The sequence below is a fragment of the Poecilia latipinna genome, unplaced genomic scaffold, assembly GCF_001443285.1.
Source record: "Poecilia latipinna isolate Pla-1442-1.1 unplaced genomic scaffold, P_latipinna-1.0 Scaffold3, whole genome shotgun sequence".
Taxonomy (NCBI): domain Eukaryota; kingdom Metazoa; phylum Chordata; class Actinopteri; order Cyprinodontiformes; family Poeciliidae; genus Poecilia; species Poecilia latipinna.
This window is the reverse complement of record NW_015112619.1, coordinates 586,791-614,509: the sequence shown is the minus strand read 5'-3', so window position 1 is coordinate 614,509 and position 27,719 is coordinate 586,791. Positions and strand designations below refer to the sequence as shown.

The window sequence follows — 27,719 nt, the reverse complement described above, 5'->3', positions numbered from 1 at the left end:
TCTAAGCACTTTCAGTCCTGGTCAAAGCAACAGCAACGCATCAGTTTTCACAGTAGAAACTGTTAATTTTTTGTTCTTTTTTTTTTTTTTGAGAATTGTGTGAGGTTGTCATAACCAGCAGGTTTAAGCTGTTGCTGAGCAACGCACAATTGTCTTCCTGATTAGTGCCGTTATTTCTAATGAGCTGTCAGGCTCCACATAAGATCTCAAATTATCTACGTAATAATAGGTCTTCACATGTACGATGGCATGCTACAAAATTTCTTGCTCAAGTCCAGTGTTTGCGCCGCTCACCCCTCCTACAGCTCACTCTGTGGCACACTTGTAATCAACCTCAGCTAATTAGGGGTCCTATGATATTTCCTCTGGATCGCCTGCAGCTTGATTTGTGCAGCTGCATCCAAACCCTGTTGACAGTAGCTGCCAGTTTTCTTTGTTTTTTTTTGTTTTGTTTTTTTTTTACATTATTCTGCCTCTTGACTATAGAAATGATTTGATGGGTTTACAAGATGAAGGACTTTGTGTGTGTATATTTCACCTTTCTCCTGCTTGAGGGTTTTACATTTTTTCTTCTGTCTCACATTGTGTCTCACATCTTTATAGACAGTTGAGCCATATTTTGTTTTGAGACATTCAAATACTTTAGCTCTATTTTGCGCTTTTTTTTTAAAATTTTACTCAAATGGTACTTGTACAGTTTTGTGGAGTTTAGATTTGTACAAACATTTTTGAAAAGCCGTAATGATATGAAGAAAGAAGCTGTCAAAGTCAGACCAGCGGGAGCCGCGTCTTTGATTCCTGCACTTGACTTGCACTTGAAGGAGGGGATGAGGGCGTGTGAGGGAGACAAAGCAAGGTGGATTTGTGTTGCTCTTCACAGCGTCATGCTAATGAGGAGGATTATAATGTCCCCCCTACCCCCCACCCCCCTCAGGCAGTGGAGGCACACAGAGTGGGTGTGTGCACAAATGTATTTCAGTGCTGGTGCTGTGCTCTGTGTGCAAGGCTGTTTAAATGTAGCTGTGTGTGCAGAAAAAAAATGTAACCTTGTGGAACAAGTGTGTGCGTTTTTTTTTTTGTTTTTTTTTCTTTTTAACATTTTCACACTGAATCAACTTTATCATTTGTGGAAGGAACTTGCACCTCAAACCAGTCAGTCATAAAATAGCAACATAAATAGAGCTTCAGAGCACATTTCAACTCATTTCTTTTCTCCACCTCTTCTACATCCTCCCTCCCTCAGCAGCAGCCAGTGGTACACTCCAGCAGTCTTTGCACCTCTCTTTCTCTTTCTCTCTCTCTCTCCCCTCCTCAACCTCAGCGGTCCCCACACTGGAGCAGACGCTGGCGCAGTGTCGATCCATACGTGCACGTGTCTTGTCTTTCGGGGCGACCAGCGTTCTTCGAAACCGCCCAGCACTCCAGCTCGCAGGGGCTGTTGCGAGTTAATCCACGCGAGAATGTGCGCATGAGCATCTTTTGTACCGAGGAGCATGTGCACTGACTGAAAGACACAGCGAGGATGCGTGGTGGGCAGGATCTGTCGTGATCGGTGGAGTTTGTGGTGTACAATACTTGTGCTGTCAGTCTTCCCCTCCCTCCAGTTTGGTTGTCTGGCGAGGACTAACAGCAGCGTCCTGCCGGGATGTCCACCTCACCAGGTGCAAGAGACGGAAGCCAAAGGAGCTCTTGTAAGTGATGAATTTAAATTTGATCATCTCTATATGCAAATAGATTTGAAAAAAATGTTTGAGGCTTTTCTTTTAAAGGTACCTTCTTCAGTGTCTCAAGGCCATCAAAGGCATGTTCTTAAACCCAGAGCAAGATAAATTGATTTAAGAAACAAGGGTCCCATTAGCTAGGAATGCCAAATGTGTTGTGTGTGAACGTGTGTGTGTGTGTGTGTATATGTTAAGTTTTTTGTGCAAATATATTGGTAACAATACAGAGGCATCTCACTAGTTTGAGACATTCTAAAGGTTATTTAAAATGCACTTGGTATATTTAAAGTATTTATTCCTGTTTATCTTTATTCCTGAAGATTATGCCCCATGGGTAATAAAAACACAGAATCCAGTTTATATACAATGCAGTAAAATATAATACTGCATAAGCCAACAAGATTATTTGAAATGTAGAAAATTATGTTACATTGTGTTGCTGATTGCTCCAAGGTTCTCCTTTCAGTTAAAATTAAAATGCACATTTTTCTTTTGAAAATCAATGTGCCAGACTCTAAAGGAAGAGTGCAGAGGCAAAGAAACTAAGTTGCTTGAGGTCCGGAGTGAAGTTTCCACAGTCAGTGATGATTTGGGGAATCATGTCATCTGCTGATATTTCCCACTTTGTTTTATTGACTCCAAAGCCGGAAGAAATTAAAGCACTTCATGTTTCACCCTCTGCTGACTTCACGGAGATGCTGATTTCATTTTCTAAGCCTGCTTGGCATCTGCCCTTACTGTAATAAGTATGATTGCTTTGTTTAATGACCATAACATCGCTGTTCTTTAAATACCATATGGGATATAATCAAAAGGAAGTCAACAGACACCAGAACCAACAATGCTGCAGGCCACTATTAAAGCAACCTGGACTTCCATAACGCCTCAGCAGAGGCTTGCATGCTGCTTTGAAGCAATAATTCATGTAAAATGTTCCCTACCAACTACTGAGTGCATAGACTGTACAAAACATCAATGTACTTTTCAGTATGCCATCATTTCTGTCATGAAAGAACTTTTTAATCCTTTGAAATTAATTCTTGAATCAAACTTTTTGATTATTTTTCAATTTTTTTAGATGCACCTGTAAAATTAAATAAATGTGCACGTGGAGGTGTTGTAGAAGCACGCTTAGAATATTGTATAATAGGGGAATGTGTGTGTGTGTGTGTGTGTGCGTGCGCGCATACGTGTGCTCACGCCATCCCTGGAGCACCTCCAGCTGTACATCTATTTGGAAGGTGCTCTGAATCAATTGACATGCAAACCAGCTGGATCCTTTTCACTGGAAATAAAAGGAGCAGATGACATACTGGTGTCATTCATTTCTCTCAACCTGAACAGCTTTTCACTTTCATCTTAACAGAGAACAGTCTTTGCTAGATCTGATTGTAAACTAAGGGGGAAAACATACCCTATTTTTATATTTAGTCTCCGTTTGTCAAGGTTAGTTTTTTTTTCTGCCTATTTAAAAGCGATAACCGCACATACAAAATATTCTGCTTGTGAGTGTAGATGTGTTAAATGTTTATTATGAGTCTGTTGTAACTTTGTTGGGTGGTTCTGTCATGAAAAAGCATCATGGGTTTAAGAGTAAGTGGGTGATTGATAAGATGATGTGACTCACTTGCGGGCTGAGTGGGCACACACACACACACACACACACACACACACACACACAAAAATCCCTTTCAAACACATCCACTCACAGATGCTCACATTCACAGGCATACACACAATGCCTGTCTGTACAGAAGCTAGAGATCACAGCTGGGAAAATGGGTTTCCTTTTTATTGCTTTTGTTGTTATTACGCCTTCCCCCCCACCTCATCTAGCTTTCATTCCCTTTCTCCCTTCTGTTATTTTCTGGGCGTTATTTACGACCCGGGCCTTTGAGAAGCTCACCCAGAAACGGTTGGTATGTCTGGCTGATGCGTTAATGATCATCAAATGACACACCCACACACACGGGAAGCCTGTTTTTGTATGCTTAGGATCACAGACACTTTTTTTTTTTTTTTTGCTATGTTGCATTATCTGGACATTATGTTGAAACCTATGTTTTCACTCTCACATGTTTCACTCTTCTGAGTTCCCTCCCATTTCGCTTGACTGTTTTGTTCCTCGTCAGGATGCATCCATCACATTACCTTCTCACGGCGCAGTGCCTTCAAATGGAAATATCAAGAGGCTCCAGGGTACGATTACTGACTTACAAACTACAGTGTTACATAACCAAATCTGGATGCCGAGGAATCGGGTCTCGGCTACAGAACAGCTTTAGCGAAAGGGGAAAAAAAAAAATGAAGTACAGGTTTGACATTGAAGCAGAAAAATAGCTCATATTTGGCCACATCAAAAGATACGAAATAGCAGCATCAAAACATAAATGACCGAAGATGAAAGAAACCTAATCTGGAATAATCCACGATGCAACTCAATCGCCAGAAAACATTTACCATAATGATGTCTCATTTAGGATTTGTTTTTTGTCCCCGACACCAAATTTAGTATTTTAAAATTAGACGCCTAATAATTTACATAATTCACCATGTGCTTGTAATTGTAACAATCTGCCATTGTAGCTGTATATAAGGTTTGGGGTTACTGGTCTATCCAGCTATGTAAGTGAGTACTTTAGGATGAGGAGGAGGCCCATCGTTGATGAGGTTAGATGGTACTTTATTAATCCCGAAGAAATTATGAGGTAGTGTGTTGCTCACATAAACATTCATTAAAAAAAAGAGAACCCCAAAAAGATGCTTGCAGAGAAGTGCAAGAAGGATCCTTGTTTTTGTCATAACAAAAAAAACAAAATGCTGTCAAAATCTTTATGTACGTTAGAAAAAAAAACTGACAGATTTGTTTTTTTTTTTGAGTTGGTAGTTTTTCTAAATACTTGCTAAATATGGGGTCAAAGTGAAAAAACACAACTTAGACACTTTTGTTCTCTTACTTGAGGTGGCAAGAACAAAAAACAAAGTTCTTTTTGTTCAACACATTTCATACTTCGCAAGACTCTCAAATGCAGAACTCTCGCAAAGTTGTCATTGATCGCCTTCACACGCAGCGTCTCAGTGTAGGATCCATACTTGCACGTTTAGCCTATATTTCATATTTCAATCAGAGTGTTTGCTGGACACTATCTACAGGGGAAAACAAACGAGCTGCGAGAACAGAATCCTGTTCTTTTGTTCTCGCAGCCTGGGAGAGGAAACGCGTTTCTTTGCTCTTGCATTGTATCGACACTTGAGGTTGTTTTATTTGACTGATAAAATAACGTGGAAGATAGAGTTCTGCAAAGTGTGCCTGCACAACACCACAGTTTGCAGTGTCATTTCAATAAATGCATGCTTCAGGCAATAATATGAACAGTATTTATAGTCTGTTGTAGTGTGTTGACATTGTGGCAGTGAGGCAGATCTCTCCTCCCCCCTCCCTCCCTGCCGTCTCTAAAGGAGCAACAGCAGGCACCTGCCACGGAGATGGATGTGCTGTGTCATCACTTCTCTTGCCAAATGATGGCTTGCCTCACATGTCCTCTCCTCTCTGGTCTTTTCCCCCCCCATCTATTCTTTTCTCCTCGCCTCTCTCGCTGTCAACAACTTTCTTTCTTTTCCTTTCTTACGGCTTTAAGAAATCTGCTTCAGTGGCTGCCGTGTTCTTTAATCTTCCCTCGTCTTCATCCCACCACCACCACCACCTCTTCTAGCCTGTCACTTCTCTCCCGTCCTCCTCCTACCCCTTCGTCTGCTTTATCTGGGCTCACATGAAACTTTAATTGCATGTAAATCAAAGCACTGCAGATATAATTAGTCTTTTGTGCTGCTTTAATAAGAGGGTTCTGGACTATTGAACTACGATGGAGTAACTAGCTCTCCCACCGTCTCTGATGGCTGAAGTCACGAGGCGACGGTTTAATGTGGGAAAGCAGAACCAAAAGCCTCCTGTCAAAACAAATGTTTATCGAATTTAATCCCTTTTACCGAGAAGCAATTTTAATAACACTGCAGCCACTCATCTTAATATTAAATAATCGAAGGAAGAGTTACTAACATGTAAAAACAAGCAGATGACAGCCCAGGAGGTACAGATGTTTCCTTTTTGTATGAAAGTTCTAACGCGTCAAATAATGTAGTTGCCGTTGGAATCGCGTGTTGACACAGTTGTGTCTCTGCTGTGTCTCCTGTGTCTTTCACAAGATAGATTTTCATGCATTTGTTTCTTCATGAGGCCTGGATTACAGAAAGAAAAAGTGATTAGCTCTGTACTAATGTGCTCCAACGGCATGTAATCATGGTGGCAGTGTATGAAGACGGTGTTTATTTGTCAGTTCAGGTTAAGGAGACGGCTGTGGCTTTGTCATACGGAGATATTCTGTTTGTTTACTGTGCAAGTACAAAAAAATAAAAGGTTATCGGTGAAAATCAAAAAAACTGAAGTCAAAATTTAACATTTTTAAATTTAGTTTGAAGCCAAAACTTTTATTTCTTTTACTTTTTCTTTTACCGATTGAGAAACTTGCATGAACTCGCTGCGATACTGAAAAATGAAATTCCCTCCTCGTCTTCTGCTCAGAAAACAACTGCTGGTTTTGAGCAAAAACTACTGAAATTTGGAAATGTTCACAACTTTATTCACTTCACGAACGCCTCACCCCCATCTGGAGAAACGTAACCCCAGAGCACGATGGTGGGTATGATGTTCTTTCTCGGAAATGGAGTGTGTTTTTTTGTGTGTGTGTGTGTGTGTTTGTTTTGTACAAAACATGTCATTTGGAAATATAGCCCAAAACAGAATTTCTCACAATGTTTTAGCCACATCTGGAGGTTTCATATGGGAGAAAGTAGTTCTGCTGCTCATTCCAGACATACAGGGGAGAGGATTACTGACACATACAGACAGAGCACTAAACCTGTGTTTATTGAAAACCTCTTCCGTTTTGCTCTCAACTTCTTGGCAGATTCTCCGACTTTGTCTCAGTCTCGTCTTTTCATCGTTTTGTTTGTTTTTCTGGTGAATTAACTTGTGTTAAAACATACAGGTACAACATTTTGATTCGTCACAATTTTTTAAATGAAAAAGAAAAAATTAGCATTTGAATGGGGCTATACACACTTTAGAGAGCCACAACACGTCGTTTTTTTTTTTGTTTTTTTTGCCTCAATGATTAAAACTAGTTATGTTTTCACTTTATTTTTTTTTATCATACATACATTAATTCCTATTATATTTAAATTTTTTTACAAGGCCAGGCACTGTTAAGCCATTGTTACCTTAGTTTTCTTTGCCAAGCTTATGTCCTACTTTGCTACTTTCTGTCTGCGTCCTTCTGTCCCTCGTGTCCATCTTTCTTCTTCCCAAGCTGCGTCCACCTGGCACAGCAGGTGCCGTTGGCAAACCCCAGACAGTACGTCTCCTCCTCAACACTAACGTTGTTTATTCTGCTGAACTGTAACGACAAGTCAGATCATAATCTATCAGCCAGAACAGAAAGAACGTTCTCTCACCAAAGGTGCTTTTGGGATTCTGCGTGTTAGACTGCCACAGGGAGAAAGAGAGCGATAAGAAGCAGACAACTTGAAGACAAGATAACAGATAAAATAATTAAAAAGCGAGGGAATAGAAGCTGGGTGGTGATGAATGCAAGTCAATGAAACGAAGAATCGATAAATAAGAAGCGAAATGACAGGCATAAACTGCAGAGGAGGCAGAATAAATTGGGAAACAGGTGAAGCTGAGGGGAGACGGATGGCGACAGCAAGTCATGAATTTTAGAAACAAAAAGCTGTTGAGGCTTAGTATTTTAAGCCTCAAGTATTTTAAGGGTCCGGGGCACCGAAGGTAAAGAACAAAATGATGGGATTTGATTCCACAGTATTTATTCTGCTCTTTAAATTGTAGTTTGTTGCAGTGATGCTGAAATTTGCAACACCATGATCCACAATGGAAAGATTTAGCTCTTTAAAACCAATAAATGATTATTAAAACTAGCATTTGTAACACATACTACATATGCTTTTGTTATTTTGTTCTAGGTTCTTGTAAATTTTATGCTGAGTGCCAAAGAGGATAGCCTTCATGTTCCTCCAAACATGCATAAAACATATTCATGTATGATTTAGTCGCCGTCATGGTTGTGCTTCAAGTTTGCATATACGTTTTACATTTTGGGACTACACGTATAATTTTGAACATTTAATTAAAATCTGTGCGTGAAATGACTTCTCTCAGGTATATTCATTCTACCCAGTTCAAATAAATAAGAATTAAAAGTCCTAAATTAATGTAAAATTGATGTCCTCAATAAGTTTATGTAAGCCTCCGGTCAGAACCGCATATGAGGGAGAAATGTAAATTAGGATCCTGTTTATAAGAAATTGATCATTAAGCAGATTTTTTTTTTTTTTTTTTTTTTTTAAACCATCTCTAACATGTTTTCTTCCCAAATAAATAAAATTCCTCATCTGGAAAATTTCCATCTCAAGTTGAGCGTGTTGCATGACAGTCAGAGTTTAAACATCTGTAATTCTATGAAAAATATTGTTTTTCTGCAACTGCACTGTATAATGCTCATGTTTCTGACTTCACTCTTCAATCTGCTAGTTTTAAACTCATGTATATAAGTCCGTCTCTCGGTAGAAATTTTCAAAATATACTTCATTGCTAAAGCTAACCAAACTCTCTGTCATGGTGCAACTTTTAAAAGGATAAGATGGGATTTTCATGCAACAGGCCAGTAAACCACTGCGTTCTGAAAAAAATATATATATATATTTCTCGGTCTAATTAAGATTCGTACCTTTAAAATCATTTTTGAAAGGTCTCACCGTGCAAATCAACAACTCCGTAAGGGTTAGCGAGCTGCAAAGAAGGCAAAGCAAACTGCCTCTTAGACCTTTGATGTGCATGAAGCTGCAGGTAAGAGTAAACACAACCCAGCAGCCCGAGTGTCAGGGGGCCCCTGAAGCCATATTTTATATTACTGTAGCATATTTTTAGAACAACATCTGCAGACTCGGCTGTGGTAGGAAGGTTTAGAGAGGATTCTGATGACCAGTTTTATCTCCAGATTAAGTTGGAGATACTGTTTTTTAAATAACCAAATACCCGAGACCTGAGGTTCCCCTGCTGCATGATGAGACATTAGATAAAAAAAAAAACACACACACACACACACAAATTTGCTGCATAGAAATGGGAGGATTGGTTTTAAATATAGCTGGAAAAATAACCAAGCAATATCAACTCCATATGAAAGTCAAAAAGTTCAAACTAATTACAGAGAAAGAGAAATATGCAACAAAAATTTATATAGAACTGCACTGAGAACCATATTTATAAATAGCATTAACATCGAGATCTTAAGATATTCTAAATCTTTTTTTTTTAGATACAACTCAAGTGTTTTACTTTAAACCTTAGTATTAGTCATCACGCTGAAGCGATGAAGTCATTTTCTGCTGATTTCCTTTCCAGCAGAAACCACAAATCAAATGTTACTTGTCATTGTGATGAAAAATATACTTGTGAAGCAGGACAAAGGGACGAGTACTTGAACGATAACTGTAATTTAAGGGCAACAGTGATGGATGTATAATTTTTACGAGCGCGGTCGGAACTTGCTTAGTTTCAGAAGATACATGGAAAGAAAAAGAGGGAGAATCATTTGAATTCAGCCTGTCAGAAGATTTCAGACGCCCTCGCAAATGTGTCTGGATACGCCGTTAAATGGGGACTTGGATGACAGCTTGCATTAAAGTGTGCAGAAATACTCTGGTTTATACAAACAGACAAGTGAGCAGACTACAGTTTGTTTTCTCGTACAGATACCGTAGATATCAAATTCCCACATCTTATTTTGTTAGAACTTGAGCAGATAAAATCAGCTTTTTTTTTTTTTTTTTTTTTGTCTCGTATTGTGGTTGCAGATGGCGTTCGGATTGTATTTTCCTTTCCCGTGTGAAGTACCTCAGCAGGTGGGGTATCAGATTTTTCTCTCCTCTCCTCCTACTCCTCTGGGAACTGGAGAGACAGAAAATGTAGAGCAGTGAAAGTGCGATAAGACGGCTAGAGATCCTCTAATTAGGTCCGAAACCGAACTCTCTGTAAAGAGGGACTGTGTGATGGAGTTTATTCCTTATTTTCCAGCAAGTTGAAGGTGTTCTGCAGGTATACACTGTTTTTTCCTTTACAGTCGTACGTTTACCCAGCAATGCTGTGAAAAAGTCTAAGTGACAGATTTAATTGCAGCCTCATGAAGTGATTTTGGACAGTTGGTTTTTCTTTTGGGTGTTTGGTTGTTTTTCCTATCTACTCATTTCTAAGCCATTACTTAATCATCTTCGAAATATGCTCAAATTTAAAAGTTTTAAAGAAAAGGTAATGGAGGTCGGATTCAGATTTGACATCCTGGTTTGATATTCAGAAACGTTTTGAGCTGACTGGAAATGTCTTAAGTTTATACAGTTGCTCTGTTGACTGTAATTTTCCTCAACACGTGTGTTGATGTTGTGGAGCATTTTCCTATCCTCTGTGTGGCAAACGGTCAGCATTTCTTTGTCTTGGATCAAACACCCCAAAAATGATTTTTTTTCTGCGTTTGTTTTGCAGCAACTAACCTTCCTCTGACCTTTAACAAAATGAAATGCCCAGTAACACAAATGAACAAATTTGACTTGGTGTCACAAATAAGCCAAATTTGTGACACTTTCCTGCTGCCGGTGGTTCTGCGTAGATGTTCCTGCACGTTGCGTTCGTTCGGCAGAGTTTTTAGACGGTGCGATAAATGGGAACGTGCCAGACGTGTAACACATAAAACCTGCCTGCAGTATGGCTCTGAGTGAGGGATGGAGGGAGAGTTTTGTGCTGTTTACCAGGTGACAGTTTGGAAATCAGGTACAACAAAACAACAGATGGATTGTCAGAGCGGCACGTAGCCTCCCTGGCACTAATCAGGTGTTTTTCTTCCAAAAGTGTGATGAGTTTTCTTGTCTCCTGGACGAAGCACAAAACAGAACACCGTGCACTGATTGTTACCTGAAACTGGAGGCACTCTGATGTTGCTACTAACTGTTAAAGATGCTCATATTAACTTAAAACTATGTTCAGATTGTCTTTGCAGATCTCATTTTCTGCGGAAACATCATTCATATAGATTGATGTGACCAACTGAAACTTCACATTTGCAGTTTTGTGTTTGGACCTTGATTGGGTCACTATGTGACATGAAAATATTTTTGCTCTGAATTATTATCATCCAGCTTTTGTGTGCCGCTGGTGGAAACTTCAGCACATCAACTGCTTTAAGATTTATTTAAGTTATGTTGGGAAGACATAATAGTAGCTCCATGTATTTCAACATGCAGACAGACCTATACATAATCTCAGCCCCTGCCTTCAATTGACTCTGTCATCGTGTATTACATAAGAGAAGCTCTTGGGAATGTGAAGGAATCATATTTGTATAGAGTTAGTTAAATTATCCCACTTGGCTGCCTTTTTGACATCTATCCACACGAACATCCCATCCCAAGCATCTCAGCTGGTGAGAAGCAATGTGATTTTTAGCAAAATCTAGTGATTTAATACAGGCCAATTTTTTGCATTGGGGCAGATTTCAGTGTTTGTAGGATGGAGTGGGGCTGGGATCGAGGTCAGCTTGCCACCTTGGCATTTCATGCGCTGATCCAGTACCAACACCTTACAAATTTGTCATGTTCTACGTCCGTTTACTATCCGCAGACAAACCATCTTGTACCCATATATCTAACAATTGGGCATTGGTTGTTTTCTTTACTAGTAAAGTATTTTTGATTTAATTATTGAGAGTTACGATCCTACAAATACTGAAATTCACATAATATTCTGTTTCATACTACACCATTCTCCGATTCTGACACTTGGTTGACAGTCGGTTGACCCTTTTTTTCATAAGTGATTATGAACTGTAATAAAACTTAACCATGTCATTAAATTATATATCGCCTTGCATAATGGTGTAAACCACGCTACAGCATTGCTTTCCCATAAAACATTGCTGCCTAGACCCAGATGAAACTGCTCAGTCCCATACAACAATATGAAACTGAGTCTTCATTCTTAAAGATGAACTCAGCTCATCATGTCAAATGCTTGAAATGGCTCCGGCGGCCGTGTGGTCCATTTTTATAAGTAATCCAGATAGCACTAATTTGCTACTTAGTGCTTTGGATAAACTGGACCTTTTACTTTTATCCAAAGCGATAAAAGTCCTACCTAGGAGAGGTCATTAACTGTGGATAAATGAATAAATACAAGTACAAATAAATATTTATCTTATTTTAAGCTTTTTACAACAGTTAAATTCCTGAATTTAGTCATGGTAGGTATTTTTTCTGAACCTACATAAAAGAACCACAGACAACGTATATGAATTTTATGGCCAAACTTTTGCAAAAGGAGAAGACTCGGCAAACTGCTCCCCCTCTCTCTGCTACAGCAGGCCTTTTATTTGGGAAAACAAAAGTCATTAACATTAGACTGAATATTGATTAACATTAGACTGAATAATGAACTAAAGTACTAATAAAAATGATAACTCAAAAAATCTCTAACAAGTCACGACTACACCAAACTGGATCTTTTCTCCATGTATCAGCTTGTATAGTTTTTTTTTGTTTTTTTTCCAAGACTTTGCCGTCTGTTTCTGGCAAATTCAAGAAAATGAAAATCTCTCACAGTGCTGCTCATCCTCTAACAGCACAGACATTTAATTCCAAAATTTGCAAAACATGTTTCCTAATTAGCTTAAATAATAGAACAGCCTAAATGAACATATGTCGGAACACCTGCTTTGAATTCTTTCTCTGGTTTAATAAAATACCTTGTGCTTAAGATAATGTGCGATTTATCTGCTCCTCTGAATGAAGACGCATGCACGCATCGCTTCCATACTAGTTGTTGCTCTGACTCTGACATTGACTGATGAAACATTGATCACAGTGAACATGTGTGTGGGAGGGTTCTTACACCCAGAGTGACAACTGTGTCGCGTATCAAAGCATATATTCCGAGATGAGGGGCAAATTTGTGCACAAAGAGAATAGACACAGCAATAAAAAAAAAAAAACATCTTAAAGTCAGGGTTTTTCAGCTGAAGACGGGTAAGTTTGTAGTTCGAGGCATTGCATGCTTTTGTGAAGAATGATATTCTGTCTCAGTTTTACTGATTTACAACGAAACTGTGTCCTACTTAATTTACTTCCCAATGAAATTATCTTTTTTATTTTTTATTTTTTTTCTGGAAGCCAGCATGTACTTCTTCCAACATGGCCTGACTGGGTCATGTTGGAATGCATCACCTAAAACAAGTAGAGCTTCGTCTCTTCTTTCCAACTGACTTTGTGCTGCAGTGACTTCATGCGTTTCTTCTGCTCCCACTGTTTTCATGCAGAAGTGAGGCATTTAGACTGGACTAACATTTTTTTCTCTCTTTTTTTTTTATACGACTTGTTGATAAATCATCTTGTAATATGTCCCAACTAGTCCTTTGATAACAAAACTAGCAAAAATGGATGGAAGTAAATTCTTTAAGCTATAGCTCTATTTTTTGTTCTCAGAAGTTGTTCCACCATTTTACAAACATCTGCTTTCTTGATTGCCTTCAAACTTGCAGGTAAACCCTGTTCTCCCATTTTAGTTCTCTCTCTTCATAGATTCCTTACAGAGTCAACACTATGAGGACAGAACGCATCACTAGAGATGACAGCAATGTTAAAGTCAGTCTAGTCACAGCGTTGGCTTGTGTAGTTAGCAGGCAGGAAGCACTTTATTTAAAGAGGGAGTGAATCAACAAACACGCAGTCCTTCTGAAGGTGTGAGTAAGCAAGTTTTATTTCAGGGAGCTGAATCTTAAGCAGAAGCTGAAAAATATTTGAAAGTGCAAATAAGAAATCCTGCTGTTTATATATATTTTTTAGAAGAAAAATTCCTTCATAAAAGGTTATTTTCATGCTTCATAAACTTGGTGCTTTGCTTTGAACTCTGCAGAACTGAATGAATGGTATTTCGGCTGGTCTCTGTTTAGATCTCTTGGATATCTGACTTGAGTGCAAATCGGGTCACAAAGCAAACAAACTAGGAGTTGCAGCAGCCAGTGCCATCTCCATTAACATTTAGTATCACTATAGAATAGATTGATAGGTACAGACCAGATCCATTATGTCAACAAAAACATGTGAACAGCCTGTGGGTTTAGCAAGCTATTCAAATAAAAAACAGGCCATGAGGCACGACTCTCTGAAAGCCCCACACTTTCTCTCTTCTCGTTGTAGCAATAGAGATGCTTGGATAATTTGTAATACCCTGATGTGCTCGTCATCTTGCGTCCCTGCAGTTTTTGTCACCATTTTCAATTTGTTTCTCCAGTACAGCACACAAGATAAAACACTGTGGTTATATTGTTTTGTGTTTTGATGCTGCTTTGATGACGTACGTCCAGTAAAGATGGCTTTATTGCAACAAAAGGAGGGACTTGCATCAAAATCCAAGTTTTTACTCGTTTTTAATGGATGTAAATGATTCACGCGAGTATCTACAACAGCCTCTATCATTTTTCGTAACTTGACCAATCGGAGTCCATTTGTAGAGGACACTCATTTGCCTGAGCAAAGAATCCGAGGCGGTTCAAAAGGCCGAGGGGGAATTTGTGTTTTCCGGATGTTTTTTTTCTGTGCATTTCATTTCTGTCTGCCTTACTTTGCCTTCCCCTCCTTGTTGTAAGGATCAGAGTGGCCAGGTTTGTGCACAGTCATTAAGCCGCTGCTTTATCAGCGTGAGTAAAGCTTCCCTTCAAGGCAAGCAATTAACCTGTCGGAAAATGTCTCTCCTCCTCAGCGTTTGCCCCTTTTTTCACCAGCTCATCCATTCCTGAATTAGGCTGCTTTCTGGAATTTAAGCATTTTTAATTGTCTCCTGGAGAGTGTGGTATGATTTCACTTCGCCCCCAACACTGAACATCGCTGCCCTATCCTGCGTAACATTCCAGACGGTAATTATTCGCATCCAACTCTGGCATAGTTTAGCCGAGTCAATTGGCTGATCATCGATTTGGGATGTGCCTTTCTCCCGTATTTTTTTTTTTTTTTATCTCTGAGCACAGACAATAATATGGGATGTGTAATTTCTTGTTTAAGCTCATTCACTGAGACGCATTTAATTCCTCTCTGTAAGGACGTGTTTAGCTGCATTTATAGCAGTAAATGAAGCAAGACTGGAACTGCAATATTCCGATTAGCTTTAGGATTTAATTTCGACACATCGTGTAACCTCGTTTTTTTCAGCCATGCCACAAACATTGGTTACACCGTTTTTTTTTGTCTGTGTGTTGCATAAACGGATTAATGCGAGCTGCTCACTTGGGGTAAACTGGTAAATTGGGTAAATTGCTTTTGATCTGGGGATAGTTTGACAGGCTTATAATGAGCTGGGTGAGTCCACTCGCTCCCTGTCTGCTCTCTTCTTGCTGGATGGACTAACTGTTTGACAGTGCGCTGTCAGCTGTTGTCAGATGAAACGACATCCTCTCTCTGGATCTTACTGCCTTTTTTCCGTTTTCTCTGGATCTACGCCGCAGAACGGGGTGGGTGGTGTGCAGTTTTATGCTTCTATGTAAAAGCGGAGCTCTTGAAGAAAAGCAAATAGTCAGGCGTTTAAGCCAAAGCATATTTTAAACACGTTTTCACCTGTGCTTTGTCAGCTTGTGTTTAAAAAAAACAAACTAAAATGTAGACATCAATACTATAGCTTTCAATATGAAGCATAAATTACAACTCTCTCCTGAGTATCAGCTACACTCGAAGAGAAATGGTTTTACGTTTAAGAATTTATGTTTATACATAATTGAAACACTAAAACGCTAACGGTGTACTAAAGACTATATCTGAGACAGTTATTCTCTTTTCTACTACGACAAATATCTTTGTCTAAGCTACACACCATTTACTATGGCAGGGTTAATCAAATGCACTTCTTAATATAAAAAAATAAAATAAAACAGATTAACGACCTAGAAGTCATCAGAAATCGTTTTGACTCTCAGATGTCGAGCCAAGGGTTGTTCTGATGGCCTAATTTGAAATTGACCTATTTCTGATATATGTGGGAATAGTATAATAGGAAAGCGGGAGAAAAAAAAAATCAAATTGAACTATTACAAACCCCCAGAGCATCTGCCAGTATTCACATCAGAACTCACTCAGAAAAAGCATAAAGTGCCTTATTGGGGTCTAACACGTGCTGTCGCTTTTAGCTCACAGGTTCAACTGCATTCCGACAGACGTGGAGCTCCGTAACAACCGTTTGTTTGGCTTTGCAGGCGCCTCAAGCTTACAGCCTCCAAAGGTCATTTTTAAGAGAGGCCAACATTCTCCTCCTATCAGTGTTGGCACATCTGTAGGTTCTCCACTTTAAATTCAAAACCATGTAGTTGATGCTCAAAAAGGTGGAAACATTTTGAAAATGAGATTGTCATGCTTATTTCAAAAATTGACAAACTTTGCATGGACTATGCAAAAATAAATATTAGCTGATGCTGAGGAAACATTCATGTACCATTTGGAGGGAGTTTCGTCATGTGTTTTTGGTTTATAGGGAGGCTTAAAGTTAGCCAATTAGGTTTTTTTTCCCCTCTGTCTTCAGAGAGTTGCATCTTAAGTTAACTAAAGCAACCAGCCTGCTAAGCTTTGCTTTGCATGTTTAATATATTACAAACATTTGGCCATTCTAGTAAATAAAAAAAAAGAAAAGTTGCTTCACATTCAGAATTTTGAGATTGTGGTTTACCTTCATGATGCCTTCTTTCATTTCATATCCATTGCAATGTTTCAGGGAAACAGAACAATATCTGCAAGGTCACAAATATGTAATCTCCTTAAGGAAATAATTTAGGAAACTTGGTGGCTCATTTTGACTAAATCATAAAATTTAGCTGATCAGTTGAAGTGGAAAGAAGAGCAAACAGCCCTTGGGGATGAAAGACCAGAATACAAAGATTTGTTCATAATTTGAGAAAATATATTTATCACAAAATGTGCATGTATGCATGCAAATTTAGAAATAATGAAATTCTGTGAATATTGCACACAAGTAGTACTTTGATGGTAACATTGATCCAGTATTGTCTTATCACCAAACCTGTCGACATGATATCTAACTTAGTGAGTGTCTAAAATAATGACTTTTGCCGAACAGAATTAACAAAAATATCCTTACTTATTTACTTTTCTGACTACAGGATTTGAGATTCATTTATAAAGTCGTCAAACGCAGGCTGAAAACGCGCTACTGTCGTCTCCTCCCTGCTGATCGTACCATCTGTCCCCTTTCATTGTGAATCCGCCTTCCATCAGCTACACCTGAAGCCACGTTAACATACACATGTTATACTGAATATACACATTTAAAAAGGCCAGATGCCTTGCAGCACAGGAAGCGTTGCTGTAAATATCAGCTGGCAGATGGGTTGAAACAAAAAAAAAAAAAAGAAAGAAAACATTCACACTACATCCATCCAGTACTTTCAGTGGAACACATTGCTGCTTCTCCTTCAGGGTTCTTATACACACAGTATTTAGATCTGAAACTCCCATTCAGAGAAGAAAACAAACAGGCAGGCGTTCCTAAATATCCCAGAGCTGGAATGCACAGTGCAGCTGTTTGCTGTGGAGCAAAAAGGAGAGCTGGGAAATGTAGCAGTGGTTGTATTACACATCATAACCAAAAACCACAGTCGCTCTCACTTCTTTGCCTTGTCAAGCACACAGACTCCGTCAAGTGGCAGGTGTCGGGGGGGGGGGGAAGTAAAAAAAAAAAAAAAAAATTCAGCTCAATCGGTTTAATAGACCCAGGAGGTCCAACAAGAGCGGCGTTTCTCTGCAGTAAGTGTTGCCTTCAGCCTCGTGGCTGTGCAGGTAGACCTAAACAGAGGTAAACACAACAGAGTGAAACAAAGTTCCCAGGACCTTCTGTAAACTGCAACACTGTAGTAGTTTATAACTAGCATTGTCTGTGTTGTTTTCATTAAAGTTAGACTTTAGTCCATTGCATGCTTTTCTCTTTTATAGGGAAGCTTGTTGTCTTTTGCTCTGGGAGAATCCTTTCTTTGGGCCCTCCACACAACCAAAAACAAAAACACTTCTGCTAAGAGTCATTTTGATTGTTCTGTCCTTAATGTGTATTATGTAATTTATCAAACTGCTGAGAACTGAAATGTTGTGCTTTGTTCAACCTTCGGAAGGTTATTTTTAGATGAGCTGCAAACAGAGAATCAAGGACAACTCTTTTCTTATTTTTATACGACAGTGGTTCCCAAACCTGCATGTTTTAGACGTGTCTCTGGTCCAGCACACCTGATTCAAATGATTGCATGACCTCCTCTGCAGAAGCCTGTTAATCACCTATTTATTTCAGTCAGGTGTTTGAACTCAAGAAAACCCTTACACATGTAGGGCACTGGGACTCGAGGACCAGGTCTGGGAAGCATTGTCACAGAGCAACAGGTTGACATTTTGTAAATGTTGTTTTGAATAGTAGACAGTCAGTGCATGTTTAACCAGTCTGTTTCAGTTTTTACACTTGTCTAAATATAAATTAGTCCAAATGTCAAACAAGTCAAAAAAATTTATTTTACTTGTCAAGTCTAAATCATTTTTTTTAAATAAGCAAAATAACCCTTTAATCATCTCCATTGAAACTTTCTGAATTACCCATAAATACCAAGTTTGGTATCAACATCCACTCATTGTTCACACACACTGACAAAACTAACTTTTTTTCCAAAACATGTTGCAGATTTAGACTGGCACAGTTTAACTGTAAAATCCATATTTACAGTTTATAAAGAGCTAAAAGCAGTCTAGGCAGTGAAAATAATAAGTTATCATTCCTCGAGTCATTTCTGCTCATTTTTGTCAGATTTTATCATGAGAGAAAAACATTCCCTCTTACATGCCCAAAGGTGACTGAAAGGAGTATTTTTCTAATCTCTGCAAGGTTAGGCTCACACATGTGACCTTCAACCCCTCCACCCCTGTCCTGCACTTGGTATGTTCCTGAGTCCAGCATGCATCGTTGTGCTATGAATCTTTGGGTTGCTACAGTAGCCGACACCTCTGATTTGATGCAAGGCCTGTTGTTGTGCATACATGCTCCTGCGGGGATCTGCACATATTTCATCTTGTCTAAGCAGCTTGTGTCACTCGATGCGTCTGCTTTTTTTTTTTTTTTACACGCAATGCTAATTAACAGACAGTAAACCACGTCGATGTCAATGAAAGCCTGATTTTTGCCACATTGGTGTGGAGCATCCGTTATGTTGAGTGAGTCGAATTGTATTATCCACACCATCCACGTCTTATCAATAGAGAAGGTCCCGTAAGCAGTGTTGGCATCTGTAACCATCTACCAAGTCCAGATTTTTATTAATAATAATAAAACAAATAGTCTCTGTTGGTGCTCTCACTGCAAATGACTAAGCAGGAGGCAAGAAGCCCTCCTACAGAGCTCCAACTTGCATGTTGGCGTACAGTTGCCTGGTTACACGTGTAGTTAGAAAACTGGTTTAATCTGTTTTCACTCTCCCACTGTGGCGATCACAGCCGCTGACGGAGAAAGAGAAGGAACCTTGAGGTGTTCATCACGTATCACTTTGGGATGAATAACGGCAAACAGTTAAAAGACGTGAGCAGAAAGGAGAGCAGCCACGAAGCAGGAAGAGTTGCTCTTAAATGTCAACAACGCAGCTGCTGATTGCAGCCGGGCGTATGACTTAGGAGTTTTGTTTCACTCAGTAACTGCAGAACTAACAGATAACACTTCAACTCAAAAACATCCCTGCTGAATTTTTTTTTTTTTTTATTGCATTAATTTTCTTTTGACGAGGCCCATCTTCAGATTCCCTTTATTGACTAGCTGCTGCCACATCGTCACAAACGCTAATTTGATTGCGATCCAGTGAAAATGAGTTTCTGCTCTCAGCCAGCTGCGAGTGAGAGGTGAATAAACTAGAAACTTTTTTTTTTCTTTTTTTTTTGTCGCGCTACACTTCCACGTGTCTGGACACAAACTGATGCGCTTTCAGCCAAGAAAACTCGCTAGAAATTAGAGACTCCTGTCCAAAACCGATCGCAGCGCTTCGAGATAATATGCAGCTGAGTTCAACGCAATTTAAAATTTGCCTGTAATAGTTTCGGCACAAATCCTGCTTTTTAAAGCGTGCTATTGTGTGCACATAATAGAATTATGTAAATGGTACAATAATGACACCCTGGCTTTGAAGGACTCGTTCTGTAGATGGAGAAAAATGGAGAATAAAATCTGAGAAAGCAGTTCCTCTCGTGGTAGATCACGGGAGGCATAAAAACCTGTGTGGTAAACTTTGTTCATCACCCACACAGCATGCAGAGCACTTTGTAGCCCACAAAGCAAAACATCACTCTGCTGTAATGCCCTCTTGAACAGAAACATAGTTTAAACCACATAGAGTGTATAAAAATACCCTTAACCTATTTTTACAGTGTTTCATTTCAGTAAAAAGAGGTAAATCATCTGACAAGTTCATCTTTGTACGAATTTATTAACTTAGCTAATCGGTGGACATTAACCTCTTGAAGTTTTTATAGTTAATTTAGTAACTGACCACTGATGTTACTTACTGGAAAGAATACAAACACATATGGAAACAGAAAAATAAGGGGTTCCCCAACTAACTCAAACTATATATGACTTGTAATTATTACACAACCCCATTTAAGTGAACTGCTCCAGAAAAAAAAAAAAAAATCACTCTTCAGGGTACAAGAGCAACCGCCCCTTGTAGGCAAGTGTATTGTACTGAACTGTAATCTGCCACTCAAAGTTCATTCATGTTGTCTGAAATGCATCGTCTTTGTCGTGTGTATTCGCTCAACAGCTTGCAAGTAATTCTTTCTGGGTGTGTGAGCGTGTCGAAGAGAGAGTGAAGTGATTGTGTGTGTGTGTTATTTACAACATGGGGGCTGCCTTTGGCGGAAACCTGAGCACTTGAGAGATACAGCGAGGCGGACAGAATCTAAAAATACCAGGGCTGAGTGAGCAGGGCTTAAGAAAAAGAAGAAGAAGAAGAAGAAAAAGGAGAAGAAGAAGCTGAAGTGGCTGTCTGTCCTCACCGTCAGCCCTGCCTCTTGGACATCAAGATGTGTGGTACAGTTTTAGAAAAAAAAAAAAAGAGGCTAGAAAACAAATCCATCTGCGACTAGACAACTCATTTAAATGAAGGATGGAACACGCGGGGATTGTATCGGCTGCATAGTTTTATCTGTGTAGAGAGTCAGATGAAAAGGGCGACTTCTTTAGGTTTAAAACAGACTATTCTTTCTCATAGAGACTGGGCTGCAGACTACTTGAAAAACACAATAAACCCTGGATGACAAAATACATTCAGTCAAATACAGACACCATCTCAAAGCAGATCCATTTATGACAACTTTTGGGGGGTTTTTTGTTTGTTTTTATGGAAGCAACACAGCGTTTGACGACACGAGGTGTCAAATTCTGCAGAATAAATGGCACTGATGTGACAAACAGCTCTGGGCGTGTTCTCCTTCTCTGACAACCGAAAAACAACATCCGTCCTGCATCGCGCTGCCACTCCTTCTTTCTCTCTCTGTCATCTTCAGTTTTTCCTTTTTTCCACATACGCACAGAAATAGAGGCAGGTGGCTCCAGGCCCAGATTTTCTTTTTTTTCTTTTTTGGCTGAAACCACAAGCAAACTGGACAGCAGATCCCATCCCATTCCATTTCAAACAATCCATCCACAGCGCCTGTGTTCACAGATCCTAATGTACAGATTATATTGGGATGTCATGTTGGCACCTAAAGCAGTGACGCATAACTGCAAAATAGAACATTTAAAAAAAAAAATTATTTATTTATTTATTTATTTATTTATTTATTTTTTGTATTTTCTACAAACAGAAATCTGAAAATTGTGGTGCACAGTCTTCAAATGGAGAAGAAAGGTTATTTTTAAAAAGAACGTTTCCATTTCCAGTTTTCACAAAGCATTCAGGGAGCACAACAAGCATGTCGGCCACATGTGTCAAACTCGAGGCCTGAGGGCCAAATCTGGCCCGTCGTAGCTTTTTATGTGGCCCTCTACACTCCAAATTACATCAAAAAGTCCCTCAAGTTTTTCCACAAATTTGCAAAATTCACACAAAATCAACAAATCTCCACATTTCTTTTCTGATTTTACTTCTCAAGATTGATCAAAAACTTTGAGTTTAAAAGTGAGCGCTGCCTCAGCTTTACTTGATGTCAAATTATAGTCCATAATTGCTATGATGAATAATAAAAAGTCACATTTAATATCATGCATTAGCACAAATATCGTAAAAATTCCTAACTTTTCTAAATCAGGACCACAAAATCTGCAATTTTGACTGCTAAAATCACTAAAGTAATCACAAAATCCTGGAGGAACAGCTATTTAGTGATATTTTAACAGTTTAATTGGTTTTATCAATATATTTTGGCACAACCGGCCCTTTAAGAACATTCAGACGTTTGATATGACCCAAAATGAAACTGAGTTTGATGCCCCTGACGCTAAAATGTAACTGTTTTTTCTTCAACCGCACGAAAGATCCTTCCTACGTGTGCGTGACAACTTAGACCTCAGAACACATCATTTCCACAGTAAAACACGGCAGCATTATGTTGCGGGGAAGCTTTTCTTCATCCGGGTCAGAGCTGATGGAGGAAAGCCAGGAAACTGGACCAGATAGAGGTTCAGGATAAAGATCCTAAACATACAGCTAGAGCCACGTTGAAATGGTTTTACATCAAAGCATAAAGTAGAAAGTCAAGACACCCTGCAGTCAAAATTTAACATAATGCATTATTTTCCTTCCACTTCACATGTTTCTGGTCCATCACATGAAATCCTAAAACGAAAATAAGAATAAAAATGAGACATTTGTGTTTCCAATGTGACCAAATTTGAAGAAGTTCAAGGAATCAAGGCTCCACTGGCACAGCTTATGGGTACACCAGGACACTACTGGAGAGTAAATGAGAGGCTCACCACTAAATGAAGTCTGCTGCTGATGGCTTGTATATGGGTATTTCCATATGAAAAAAGGTTGGCTTCTTGTTGCCTATCAGTGCTGCTGCAGATGCTTAAATAGGGCCTGTTAGCTCTCTGGCTACAGACCCTCTGAGTCTAAAGGATTCTGAAAGTGCTCCATTTAGTTTGATGCTTCAGAAATGCTGCTGAAAAGATGTTTTTAAAAAGTCTTTGAAATGTGCGCCCAGATAAGAGATGTGATGACTAAATCGGCATGCTTCTAAAAAAAAAAAAACTTCAACACCACTTGCAGGGAGCGAGTTGAATCCCAAAGTCACAAGCAACCTTTGATGGGAGTATCTGCTTTACATTTCAATTGCAGTCCGTAGCGCTTCTATAAATAGAAACACGTTTATGCATGAGAATATGTCTCATGCAAAGTCACGCTGGTGTAAAACGAAAACAGATGAGCTACAGATATTTAATAAAATAACTTTTCAAAAAAAAAAGCGATAGTAGTTTGCAATTGAATGGTTTCTACTACGGTTTGTCAGAGAAAAAAAAAAAAAACAGGTGCAGAATCTCAAACTCACTCACACATGCCTGCTCTCATGCAACCCCTCTTCCTGTGGCTTCTGCTTCCTGCATGCGAAGCACATAAAACCAGCTGAAAACAGATGCGATACGTAAAAGCTCGCAAAGTGAGCAGACAAACTTAAACGTACGGTACTTTTTTTTTTTTTTTTTTTTTTTTTTAATGGCTGGATCAGATGCATTACGCACCGCAGCATGCACAAAGTTAGGTAATACAACATTACACATTGAACTTGCATTGCCAGTTTCCAATTTAATGTTAACTTGACATTTGTGTCTTTCGCTTTCGATCATTTCTTTCCTGTGTTTGGAATCATTTGCAGATGTATATTCCTACATGAGCCTTTTACAGTATAAATTTGAAGTATACCACTGAAAGATGCTTGAAACAGCAGAATGTATCGGACCTTGGAGAAATGCTTATTTGTGCCTTTATTTGAAATTCATCAGCACTAACTTTAGGCTAAGCGGGTGGGAGCTATAAATAGCTCCTGTGGCCACAGCAGCACGTGTAGGAGGATGTAGGTAGCTGCGTCTGGAAAGAAGAAGAAGAAGAAAAAAAAGTAAAGTACATTAAACTCGCTGCTATTTATAGAGAGGGCGATAACAATAGAAGAGTTTAAATGTGGTATATTGAGATTTTATAGTCTGTATTAATATTATGCCTGTGTGTCACCGGTCACACTTACCAGTGACGTTCATAACGTACTTTAATAAACACACACAGCCACAGTCTTCAGTCAACTCTACAAGAGGCTTTGCAACTGCTGAAGCTGAAAACCACGAACCTGGCTAGTAGATTAATGTCAACGCGCTTACTTTCTGCTTTACTTGTTATTTCTGCCAACTTCTTGAAACACTTAAAAAGTTGTTCTGCTTCCTTTACCCAACGCTTGACCTTCAACCTGATAAAAATGTATTGACTAGTTTCGTACGTGCTGGAAAGCGTTTCCAATACACCTATTGCGTGCGTACTTTTTGTTGTGGAGAAAGACTGTTTTATATTTTTAGTTGCTAAACAATAATGGTAACATGCAATGTTTTAGTGAGCAGTCAGGTTTTGTTGGAGTGGTCTATATGAACTATTATAGATCCCGGAATAAGAAATTGCCATATTTGGAGAACAGGAAGCAGATTCCAAATTTTTTGGAGGTTTTTCTGTTTTCTTGGTCGTGGACATGTGGCTACTCTCAGGAGTAAGTGTAGGATTTGCGCTACTCTCTCTTCAAAATCGGTTGCTATATTCACCCAGATCTGAAAAATTAATCAAAGGCAGATCTGGGTTTGGGGTAAATATCACTGAATAATTGTGGTCCTACTTGCTGTAAAAATAAAAATGAAAGCGAAAAGCTTAGTTCTTAAAAGATAAATACCTGCATGTTGTATCTGACTTTTAATTTATCAGAATATTTGTGCCATGATCTGAAAAGAGGTTTTTGTCTGCATCAAGTGTCTGTGCTAAAGTTGTACCAAAAGTTACGCAAAAGCAGTCCAGGGACCACAGATGGCTCTTGTGCCACAATTTGGACATCCCTGCCCTCTACAAGTCAGGCCACATGACACCGATAAACAGTAGGCTGCAGCAGCCAGCACTTTCTCTATGCATATTACTATAAACAGTGATAAACATTTAACTTGTCAATAAAATAACAATTGTTTTGTTTCCAACAAAATGCAGTCCAGCCTTGCTGGCCTCACAGACAAAAACAGGCTGATATTTTTAGCCACAGACTATGCAAATGAATCCCAGCTGCTGTCTGAGGTGAGGGTACAAGCTGAAATGAAAATAGAGAAAATGTTCTTTTAGTTGTGGCCAAAACAATAGTTTCCATTACCTATCCAGCGGATAAAGATTGTTTGACTCAGTGTGAGCACTCTAAGGATATGTCTACATGCATTAAGGCTGATTGAGGGTTTACATAGTTTAAAGTTTGGCTTTAAAATATGTGTTTCACTCTCTTTCACGGAGTCGGGAGTCATTTCTACATATCAGATTCCAAATGTTAAAAGAACTGAGACTGCTCACACCTGCATGCCACACGAGCCTTTTTGTTGTTCCTGAAACCTGAAATGTATTCTTCTGGATCACAATTTTGACACTGAATGAACAAATTAACAAGAACTACATGTGCTTGGAAATATAGTATATACAACAGAAGATGCGGAGCAGACTGGCAGACAAATAAATAGTTGACTGAGTCCAGTCAGCATGAACAAAGACGTGAACAAATAGTCAGTACAGGAAAGTAATGGCTTGAGAATTAGATTAGAGGCAAATAAAATAAAACCCAGAATCCAACAGTACTGTTATTACTGTCTGTCTACAAGCCCTAATTATAACTAACCACACTGGCCTCTTTTTTCCATTATGCCTTCTCTTTCCGCAGCTACTACCCCGCACAATGCTTGACAGTCTTAACAAAGCTTCCCTGAGGCCCTTAATCTAATAGAGCGGTCTCTGTGAGCCACACACACACACACACACACACGCCAACACACCAGCCAAGCAGGACAGAGTCATGGGGGAAAGACGAGGGACAAACATGAAACATCAGATGAATGAGATAAATTGGACGCTGGGTAAGAAATGACAGAGAGAAAGAAGAGTGCTATTCTTTTCCGCTGCGTCTCCGAGGAGCGTTAGTGGGAGCTCTTATGGGAGCTCATTATTCTTTGGTTTTGTGTGTGTCCATCTGTTGCCACATCCCAGAGTTTATCAGGACTCTTATCTCCTATGTCAGGGTGTTGAGTCCCTGACGCCGCAGTTGGAGAGGAGGGGAGGCTGTAAGATGTGAATTCACAGGAGGAACGTCCAGGAGCTGCCCAAACCTTTTGGTCCAAGCTCAATTTAAATCACAGCTAATGTGTGGATCAGTTTAATATGTTCTGGTGTGACATATTAAACGGACTCTCGTGCTGTAGTCGGTGGGTGGACTTATGTAACCCTTTGTCTGTCGGAGAAAAATTGAGGAAAAAATAAAGAGACATCCCCCACCAAGGTTCCAGGCTGCATCGGTGCCTACACTCGCGAACAGCACAGTCATGCTTCCATCATGTCAGAAAGCGTTACGCAAAGTTAATTTATCCCCTCCAGACAAACATACACTCCATCCCCCGTTCCCTACTAATCAGGAACTGTGCCTTACGCTGAAATATCTCAAAGATTCAGGTCGAATATGTAGGGCTGAAATGATTAGTCACAAAGAATCCATTATTGAAATAATTGTCAACTAATTAAGTAATCGATTAATCTTTAACTGGACTATACAGACTCAGAAAAGGCACTGAATAAGCCAAAACTGTACAAAAATATATACATATTGCATTTCAGACCCAAAAAAAAGTCTATATGCATATACATGTCACCTGGTTCAAATGATGTACATGTGGCACAATACAAACGCTGCACAATACCTTGAACACACCATCCACACGGAGAAACATGGCGGTGACATCATCATGCTGTGGGGATTGGGACCTTTTTTTTCCCCCCCACAGAGATGGGAAAGCTAGTCAAAGTTAACGGTGGGATAAATGAAGCAACATGCAACGTGAAATCCTGGAAGAAGCTGTAGATAGTTGAGACTGTGGTGAAGATTCATCTCTGGGTAGGACAACAACCCTAAACCGGCCAGATTTACAATTTAAGTCCAAGCATGTTCACGTGTCAGAATGTCCCAGTCAAAGTCCAGACCTAAATGCAGGGTTTAGTACTGCAGACACTTCGAATCTGAAGTGTAAACCATCACAGCAAAGTTCTGTGCTGCTCAACGATACAAATGTATCTCTCTCCTGAACCTCGTCTTTTAAGCTTCAGAGCCTGGGAGGACACACACACACACACACACACACACACACACACACACACACACACACACACACAGCAGGAGGTTGGTTCTTGGTTTACTGATGTGTTTGCAGCAGTGGGGATTACTCACTCGAGACGTTAGTCAGTGTGGTCTCCCCTGTGCAGCCCGCAGCAGACGGACGGAGTATTGAGTTACAAACGCCGGGGAGAATCAGAGAATATCTGAACGCCTCAAAAAGCAAGAGCTCCACGTCGTTCTGCTTCGGTAACCGTTGACCTCGACCTGTCAGGGTTGAGTCCGGCCTCCCGAATCTTCCTCCTGGAAAAGACAGAAATTTGACGGATGAAATAAGCCTTACTTCTTTTGCTCCCCGTTTCAGTGAGCTGCACCACTTCATCATTATTTTATTTTATGTTTTTTTTTTTTTTGTAGCGCACGGCCGTTGCTTGTTAGATATAATAATAATTTTTAAAAAAAAAGTTAACTTGCATTCACTTCTCTTGCGCT

General features: G+C 39.4%; 1 protein-coding gene and 1 long non-coding RNA gene across 3 annotated transcripts in view; one reads left to right on the top strand and one right to left on the bottom strand.

The window, feature by feature from the left end:
- The first annotated feature begins 1,235 nt into the window (after positions 1-1,235).
- The window catches only part of dtnbp1b (dystrobrevin binding protein 1b), a 31,911-nt gene continuing 5,427 nt past the window's right edge, over positions 1,236-27,719 (top strand). Inside the window, exon 1 of one of the 2 annotated variants that reach the window (XM_015048155.1) lies at positions 1,236-1,691. In XM_015048155.1, coding sequence (XP_014903641.1) covers positions 1,646-1,691 — 46 coding nt within the window. In that variant the 5' untranslated portion in view covers positions 1,236-1,645. The remainder of the gene's footprint in view (positions 1,692-27,719) is intronic. The other variant, XM_015048229.1, reaches the window with a different exon arrangement.
- Positions 6,999-27,682, bottom strand: LOC106957095 (uncharacterized). Its single transcript, XR_001426894.1, has 2 exons — positions 27,342-27,682; positions 6,999-7,174 (listed from the first exon to the last, which is right to left on the bottom strand). It is a non-coding gene; the product is annotated as an uncharacterized LOC106957095 (long non-coding RNA).